General features: G+C 44.6%; 1 protein-coding gene across 1 annotated transcript; it reads left to right on the top strand.

Moving 5' to 3' along the window:
- Positions 1–412: 412 nt before the first annotated feature.
- On the top strand, positions 413–7,676 carry CCNG2 (cyclin G2). The gene is made up of 8 exons (XM_076337423.1): positions 413–622; positions 833–970; positions 1,974–2,111; positions 3,104–3,354; positions 3,529–3,607; positions 3,707–3,805; positions 4,761–4,966; positions 5,479–7,676. The coding sequence occupies exons 2-8, from the start codon at positions 860–862 to the stop codon at positions 5,609–5,611; spliced, it is 1,017 nt and encodes a 338-aa protein (XP_076193538.1). The 5' UTR covers positions 413–622; positions 833–859; the 3' UTR covers positions 5,612–7,676.
- The last annotated feature ends 532 nt before the right edge of the window (positions 7,677–8,208 follow it).

Here is an 8,208-nt window from a genome sequence, read left to right as displayed (position 1 = left end):
GGGTTTGGGCGGACTTTTTAAAACGGGTCAGGCGCGGCGGAGGCTCCGCTCTCGGGTCCCTTTAAAGGAGTGGTTCGACCGTCCCTGTCTCCCTCCGCCGGGGCCTAGCGCTCCCTCCGGAGGAGGGCGGTTCCGCCCCGCTTGCCGCCGAGCGGGAGTGCCGCTGGACGGTTGCGCCGTGCCCTGACCTCCGGGCCCTCTCGGGGCACCCCTGGGGTGCGCGGCTGGGAGCGGACTATTTTACTTCTCCGCGGCGCCTCACCGGCCGGGCCTAGCGGGGAGCGCTCCGCGCCTGGCCATCTGCGGGCCGCCAGAACAAAAACAAGGGGGCGGGGCCGCGCCGCCTCCATCTTGGTGCGGGGCTGGGGCGGCGGCGGAGGCTGCGGGGAGCCGGGGATGGTGCCGCTGGCGCGGGCATCGCCGTGACTCGCTGGGGGAGGCGAGCGGGGCCCGCCGCGGGCGGGGGGCGCAGGCGACCCTGCCTGGATGCGGGGCCAGCGGCGGAGCCGACCCGCGTCCGTGCGGTGACGGGAGCCGGGCTCGCCTCCCCCCTCCCAGCCGCGGAGGAACCGAGCGGTGAGGGCCGCGGGGGGGGCCCGGTGCCCCCTCACCACAGCCCCGGGTGAGTGTGCTGGCAGGGCCGGGCTGCCCCTTCCTTGAGTCGGGTCCCTTTGTTCGCCTCCCCGGTGCTGTGAGAGTTTCTCCCCCCGGGGGGAGGCGGTTGAGAGGCCTCCGGCGGGGAAGGGGCGGGGGGCGTCCGGCTCCCTTTGTCCGACGGGGGGAAGGGGGGGGGCGAGCTGCCAGCTGTTGACGACGTGCGTCTGCCGTGAAGGTAAAGGATCCCAAGGCGGGGGAGAAGATGAGCAGCGAGGCGCTGTGGCTTTTCAAGCAGCTGAATCTCCACCTGGAGCAGGAGGGGCGGTTCCAGCCCCGCGAGAAGGGGCTCAGCCTCATCGAGTGCGCCGCCGAGGTGAGGGGGGACCGGGGAGCCGGGCTGGGGTAGGCGCGGAGGGAGGAGGCAGCCTCCTCTGGGCAGGACATACGTGTTTAAAAAAAACCCCGAGCTAGAAGGGAGACGTGCGTTAGCTTGGGAAAGTCAATTCTGTCTTCTGTAAACGCCGCTTGCCTTTTGTTTTAACTCTGTCTTAATCTGTAGTCATTAACGTATGCTACATTGTCAAAGAATTATGACCTACAGGGCAAGTAAAATACTCAGGCGTTTAATATTTATCTTCTAAACTTCGAGTGAACACAGAACCAATAGAAGTGTATTGTTTTCATCTCGGGAGCTTTGTACCACTGTGCTGTACCACTGCAGGAAAGCTGGGATGTCAAGTAGGCAATTAACAAATGGGGGGGAATGACCAGCTTTTCCTTAACAAGGTCTAGGGAAATGAACCTAGAAACACTTAGTGCTTAACAGCAAAAAATAAGCTAAGCATAAACATATCCACGTTAATGACCAGAGTTCCTTATTGAGTTTGGGGCAGGCTTACATTCCTTCGGATGCTGGTGAGTTTTTTGGTAGGGGCCTTAACGTTTAACAAAGAAAGTCTCTGAAATCAGCCTGCTTTTTTGTTTTGAAAGCAGAGCTTTTGTCACTTAAATATTGACATGCAGGCAGAGAGGAGAATAAGCTGAGTTTGGTCATCTCTGTTTCCGTAAGGTCAGGAGTCCCTGTGTATGTACGCACTTGGTAACTATTGTCTTAAAATAACAAGTGCGTACTTGGAAATGTGGTTGTGCTCGGTATTGCACCAGTGAGACTCAGGACCTGGCTGTAATCCATCTACCTTGGGTGTGTTTTGAGTCTCAAATATCTAAAATTTTTTTTTAAGTTAAGAGAAATAAAGTATTTATGGAAGAAAATAATTGCTTCCCTTTGATTTAAGTAAAAGATGACGTAGGGAGAGAGTGGTCACAGTCATCACTGCTGCCGCTGAATAATTCTGACTTTGCTTCTCTTCCTGTAGAATGAGAACACTCTGTGTCCGAGACAAAGGAATGCCAAGGTGGAAGATCTTTGGAGTCTGACCAACTTTTTCGGTTTTGCAACTGAAACATTTGTTTTGGCTGTTAATATTCTGGACAGATTCTTGGCTCTTATGAAGGTATATTGGGGGGAGAGGACCTGCTATAGTGTCGGTGGGGAATAGGCGAGTTTCCCGTGAACTTTCTTGCCTGACAAAAAGGGGAAGGTTGTGATCTAGGAGATAACTGTGGCTATTTACTCATTCTATGCTAGCAACATTTCTGAAGTCCTCCTTTGTAAACCTGAAGTTGAGTACAGTTTTTTTTACCTCTAAAGTCAAGTAGCAGCGTGGTTTATTTCCTCTAGTAAGTCTGTAGCCTTCACCAGGTAGATGTAGAAGACTAAGAAAGGAGGGATTAAGAAGGAACAAACCAATTTGCGTTACAGACTGTTTCTAGGAACAGCTTAGCTTAGTGCTGGAACTAATACCAAGTGATCATTTTGGGGATGTTTTTCTTGTGTTTGTGCTGCTTTATGGCAGATGATTTGAACCTAAACCAGTTCCCCGTTACTAAGTTGGCAGAAAAACTAAAGTTGCGTCAGTTCTTTGGTCTGACTGTCCTTGAGGTTGCACAAAAGGTTATGCTGGTACATGGGAGAGAATAGCAGAGGTGGGAACAAGTTGTGGAGGGATAGGACTGCCTAGAACAGGCTCAGGCGGGATTTGTGTAGGCTTTAAGTGAGGGTAAGTGAGCACTGCTGCTTGGAGAAGCAGGGTATTGCAGTTCTTACTGCAATTTACTTGCTGTGTAGTGATGTGAAACAATTTCAATAGAGGGTGCTCAGCTGTTGAACTTTACTTCCTCTGACTTAGCTATGGCAGATTGATATTGCTTTATTGGCTCTGCCAGCTGTGTTTTGTTGAAACTTAAGTCATGAAACTAGTTATGACTAGGTGAGGTGTATTAGCTGACTCATGTCAGGTCTGGTTGAGATAAGCAAATCTCTTTCTGTTGAACTGTAAATATTCAAGACAGCTCACCTAGGCTGGGTGAGCTGTTGGTGTTGCTGTTGATAAGCACGGTGTTTATGGGGGGGGGAAGTATTCATAGTGCTTCCTCTTACTTGTAGGTGAAACCGAAGCATTTATCTTGCATTGGAGTTTGTTGTTTCCAGCTGGCTGCCAGAGTAGTTGAAGAAGAATGCAATATTCCATCTGCCCATGAGATCATCCGGATCAGCCAATGTAAATGCACTGTGTCCGACCTGAAACGGATGGAAAAGATAATTTCAGAAAAGTTGCACTTTGAATTTAAAGCTACTACTGCCTTAACCTTCTTGCACTTGTACCATACTATTGTACTCTGTCATACCTCAGAAAGGTGAGTTGAGTTGCATGTTGGTGGTGGTCTATATGTTTGCTAAGCCCTTTCTCTCTTTAGTTGCCTCTTAAATGACTGTGGCATTGGCTGTAGCGGAGGCAGCTCCTTAGTTTTTACGTCCTGACAAGTGAATGCTTGTTGATACAAATGCTTTTTCTCTTGGGTGTCTTACAGGAAAGAAGTGTTGAATCTCGACAAATTGGAAGCACAGCTAAAAGCTTGCAACTGTCGTCTAGTCTTTTCTAAAGCAAAAGTAAGAAGAAGTACTTTGACTACTTAGAAAAGTAGAAACTTTGACTTCTGAGTAGGTTTTGATTCATGTCATGTTGAGCGGTGTTTTTTGTCCTTCTAGCCATCTGTCTTGGCCTTGTGCCTTCTCACTCTAGAAGTTCAGACTTTGAAGTCTGTTGAGCTGTTTGAGATCCTTCTGCGTGTTCAAAAGCATTCTAAGGTAGATATTTTCTGTGGATTGTTTTTGCAGTTGTTGGGACTGGTACAGTTAATGAGGTACAATGTTACATTTAAGGGACCCCTGCTGCCAGTGTACAATATTTAACAGGTATTGTTTGGCATCAGCTGAAGTAAGCAATGAAATGAGTCTGTAAGCATGTGTCTGCAATTCTTGTAACTAACACGGTTTCATTGGTAGAATGCCAAATGCAGGAAACGGCTGCTTAGAGAATGAGCATACTGGCACATCTCGGCAGCTGCCTGGCAAGCAAAAGGATTATGGTTTAAAAAACTATCTTAAATGTATAAAATCAAAAGAAATGCTGACCTAATGCCTACATAATACATTCTTCAACAAGCAGATGATTTAACTTGTACAGTTCTAGCTGTATGTTCTAGAGAAACTTCCAATTAGTTCGTAGGACTACGATGACTGCTGGGCTGGTTGTTCTTTCTGCCTGAATAACTAACATAGGATTTATAGCTTCTAGCTGCATACTGTATCAGTTGATGGCCTAAAACAAGCTTTTGACTCTTATAGTCAAATTGAACTAACCCAGTTTCTTGAAGGTTGGAAGTAGTTCCTTAAAGTATGAGATTATTCCATTTTAAAATGGGACTGTAAATTATTATTATTAAATTTAAATCTATTTTAAAATGGAATAATCCTGTTTTCATTTTTCCTTTGGAAGTGATAATGAAAATGTTAACAGCAACTGACAGGCAAACTGTCTGTCAACTTAACTCAAACTTCAACGCGGACATTTCTAGGAGGTGTATAGGAGTTCACCTTCAAAAGCAGCCCAACTTTGACAAAGGTATCACAGTTACGACTTGCTTACATCTTGACTGATAGCTTTTCAAGTCTTTTCCAAGAAGGTAAAATGGAGGGAGGGAGGGGTTATCTTCAGAGCCTGTGTGTAATAGACTAAATAGGTTCTTTTTTTGCTTTTCAGATAAGTGATAGTGACCTACTTTACTGGAGGGAATTGGTCTCAAAATGCCTAGCAGATTATTCTTCTCCTGAATGTTGTAAGCCTGATCACAAAAAGCTCGTTTGGATTGTTTCGAGACGTACAGCCCAGAATCTTCAAAACAGTTACTACAGTGTTCCTGAGTTGCCAACAATACCAGAGGGTGGATGTTTCAATGAAAGCAAGAGGTTGGTAAAACTTAGACCAGGTCGTTAATTTGTTGGGAATTCTCATTTTCTGGAAATGTTAATGGCAACTCTGTATAACTAGGCTTACTCAGTACTACTTGGAAAAAATTGCTAGCTTGGAAAATACTGGTGGACTTAAAATATATCTTAAACAGAAGAAAAAGTAAAAGGGGAGCTGTCATTGTGGTGTTGAAAAGGTACAAGCGCTTTGCGGGGTGGGGGGAGGCGTTCCTTTTTTTAAGGCAGAGAGGCTTACAAAGCATTTACATCTTCTAAAGTAATTTATATTTGGTATCTTGAACACCGGCTTCTTGGCTGGTAGGAGGTTTTTGGCATTAGGAAAAAGGAAATTGTACTTTGTTATGATTTAAGCCTTAGTGCTGAGAAGCATTTACATCTGGGATGTTATACTAGGAACAGAACAGCTTGAGGGAACACAGAACTGAGGAGTACTTTGTCACTTTAGAGGGATTGTGCTTTGTTTAAATTACCTTTCCTACTGTTCCTTCTAGTGAAGACTCCTGTGAAGATATGAGCAGCGGAGAAGAAAGCCTTAGCAGTTCTCCTCCGAGTGATCTGGAAGGCACCTTCTTCTTTGAACTCAAACCTAAAACTAAGTGGCAAACTCTTAGCTGTCGGTCTTAGCATTAAGTCTTGATTGTATTAGGTTGAGATTTTTAATGCACCGTAGAGTGTTTTGGCAATAATAAATGAGGTGGTAATCTGTAAACGGTATTAAGGCAAGAATTGCTGTGGTATATCAATGCTTTGAATGCCTGCCTTGGTTTTTTTGTTGTTGTAATTTTAAGGAATTAAAAAAAAAAATCCCATTCAGGTCCCCAGTTCAGCAAAAAAGTTCATGTATAGTTCTGTTATCAGTGAGTATAAACGTAGTCCTGTACTTGGTGGTCCAAAAAGGTTAGCAGCTAAATGTGTTAGCAGTGTGCCCTGGCAGCAATGAAGGCTGACAGCATACTGGGCTGTGTTAACAGGAGCGTAGCCAATAGATTGAGGGAAGTAGGCTTTTTCCTCCCTTTACTTGGCATTCATTCTCATTTGGAACAGTGTCCAGTTTTGGGCTCAAGAGGTCGATCAACTCGTGCGAGTCCGACAGGAAGCTGCCAAGATGGTTAAATGATTTGGGGCACAGGACCTGTGAGGAGAGGCTAAGTGAAATGAGCTTCTTCAGCCTGGCTAAGTGGCCTTTGGGGGGAAAATGGGATTGAACAGCAGCCTTTTGGTATCTAAGAGGAGGTTGCTGAGGAGGAGATAATTTCAGGGTCTTGACTGAGAAGCATGGAGCAAGAATGAGAGGCTTTCATTAAATTGAAATGTGAAATTCTCAGTTAATGGAAGAAGTTTGTTCCATGGGGACAGCCCAGCATGGGAGTGGACCAAGAGGGGCTGTGCAATCTCTGTCCTGGGAGGTTCTCAGGGTTCAGCGTGACAAAGCCCCGAGCTTGGTTTTGACTCAGCGTTGACCCTGCTTTGAGCAGGAGGTTGGACTAGAGTCCTCTTCAGGGCACCTCCACCCTTTAGTATTTTGGGGTTAGATTAAATTGGCTTAGTAGGTTATGTGGAGGGATACGTATCCACAGTACCAGGCTGAAATGATTTACTGCCAAATGCTGAAACTGCTCTAACACTTTACATGCTATGCTCCTTGTCAGCAGGATCTGGAGTTGTGTACTCCACGTAGGTTGTTTTTTCTAAAGCTTAGTTTTTATAAACTTCAGGAATCCCTTTTTCATGATGGCAGTATGCATGGCAAGAAGGTTTCTTCTAGTCAATACTAGTTTTCACTAAAGGATAGTATAAACTGTGTGGCAGGGAGTAATTTCAAGTTTTCTTTAATACAGATGTTTTTACACTGAAACTCACATTGTATACTTCAGTGTGTTTAAAATCTTAACTGTTAACATGTCAATCCATACTATTAGCTTAGACTTATTAACATGGTAAATCTTGGTAAGTCTACATTCCTTTTAATATTTAACCCTTGTAGTTGTTTTTCAGTATACTCATGTTATTGATTGAGTCATAATCAGACTTGTTTGCATGCTTATGTAAAGCAGTTAGTGCAGGAAAAGTCGATATTATGCAGTAATATCAGGTAAATGTGATGTTGATGAAGTAGTTAATGTAATGGTTTTTTCTGAACTTCTTATACTGAAGCACAAGCTGAAGTGTGATTGTGTTTCTCCATATTGAGAACACGGTTAGGTAGCAAGTGGACTAATTAGCTCGGAGTAATGGTGTGAAGTGTGTTGGTGCCAAAGTAGAAATGAAGGAGCAAACAAGCTAAAGGCTGTTTCGTAGATGCAAGCTTTGTTTTAGAACGGTAAGAGCGGTGCTGTAAGTTCATAACTGTTATGTGATTTCAGTTTTATAAAATTACAAAAAGTTTACAAAAATGTATATAAAAATGTAAATGAAAAAAATGTACAGAAAAAAATTTAAAACAAAAAATGAGCAGAAAATACTGTATTTTTTTACGTTATATGTAACTTTTTGTAGGTATGTTGCATGTAGATAGTAATTTATTGTGTACTCTGTATGATATAAATACTGTACATCTGAAGACTTCTTACTGCAAGTCTCTGCACCTGGAAGCTCACTTCTGAAATAGAGTACTTTGGTTACAGGTAACCAACCTACTGAGTCTTGTTTCGGTTGAAAACAAAAATAAACCAAGTGCTGTGTTTGTTAACTGCTGTGAGTTACGGTTGGTTACTTGAAGCTTTTGGCTTGCTTTTTTTTTTTTGCTGTATGGCTTGTATGGTACTCTGTTCCGGGTTCCCCAGAAGTTCCAGTAAGCAGCTTGCAAAGAAAAAGGAGAGGCTTGTGTGTGGCTTGCTGCTGGATGTGAATCTCTCCTCAGCTTCGCTCCTCTCAGTTTTAGAAGCTAGTGTGAGGTATCCTCTGCTTCTCACCCAGCTGCAGCTGGGCTCTGTCGTGCTGGGATGAGTGTTGTGCATGCTGTATTTGCACATCTGGCAAATGGGAGCTCCCACCAGTGGTGGAGTTAGGGGTCATCGCAGGTGAAGTGTTCTGGGTTTTGCTGGATTTGTGGTCGATGCTGTTCCCAGTCTTCTGGGTAAAACCTGGTCTCGGGATGTGTCTGCATCTTGGCAATCCAATACCTGCAGTAACTCATCAAAGGCAAACTGGAGCTCGTTTCCTTTTTGTGTCATCCTGCCCATCTTGCCAAAGTATTTCCAAATGGTGCCTATATTGCAAAA

Source organism: Aptenodytes patagonicus, chromosome 4, assembly GCF_965638725.1.
Source record: "Aptenodytes patagonicus chromosome 4, bAptPat1.pri.cur, whole genome shotgun sequence".
NCBI lineage: Eukaryota > Metazoa > Chordata > Aves > Sphenisciformes > Spheniscidae > Aptenodytes > Aptenodytes patagonicus.
Note: the sequence above shows the minus strand (reverse complement) of the source record. Positions and strands in the feature narration are given on the sequence as shown.

What these genes read in the sequence shown, in the direction of transcription:
- CCNG2 (XM_076337423.1), top strand. Translation starts at nt 860, where the DNA reads ATGAGCAGCGAGGCGCTGTGGCTTTTCAAGCAGCTGAATCTCCACCTG. An exon ending in TCATCGAGTGCGCCGCCGAG is followed by an intron (nt 971 to 1,973) that starts GTGAGGGGGGAC and finishes CTCTTCCTGTAG; the next exon opens with AATGAGAACACTCTGTGTCC. An exon ending in CTCTGTCATACCTCAGAAAG is followed by an intron (nt 3,355 to 3,528) that starts GTGAGTTGAGTT and finishes GGTGTCTTACAG; the next exon opens with GAAAGAAGTGTTGAATCTCG.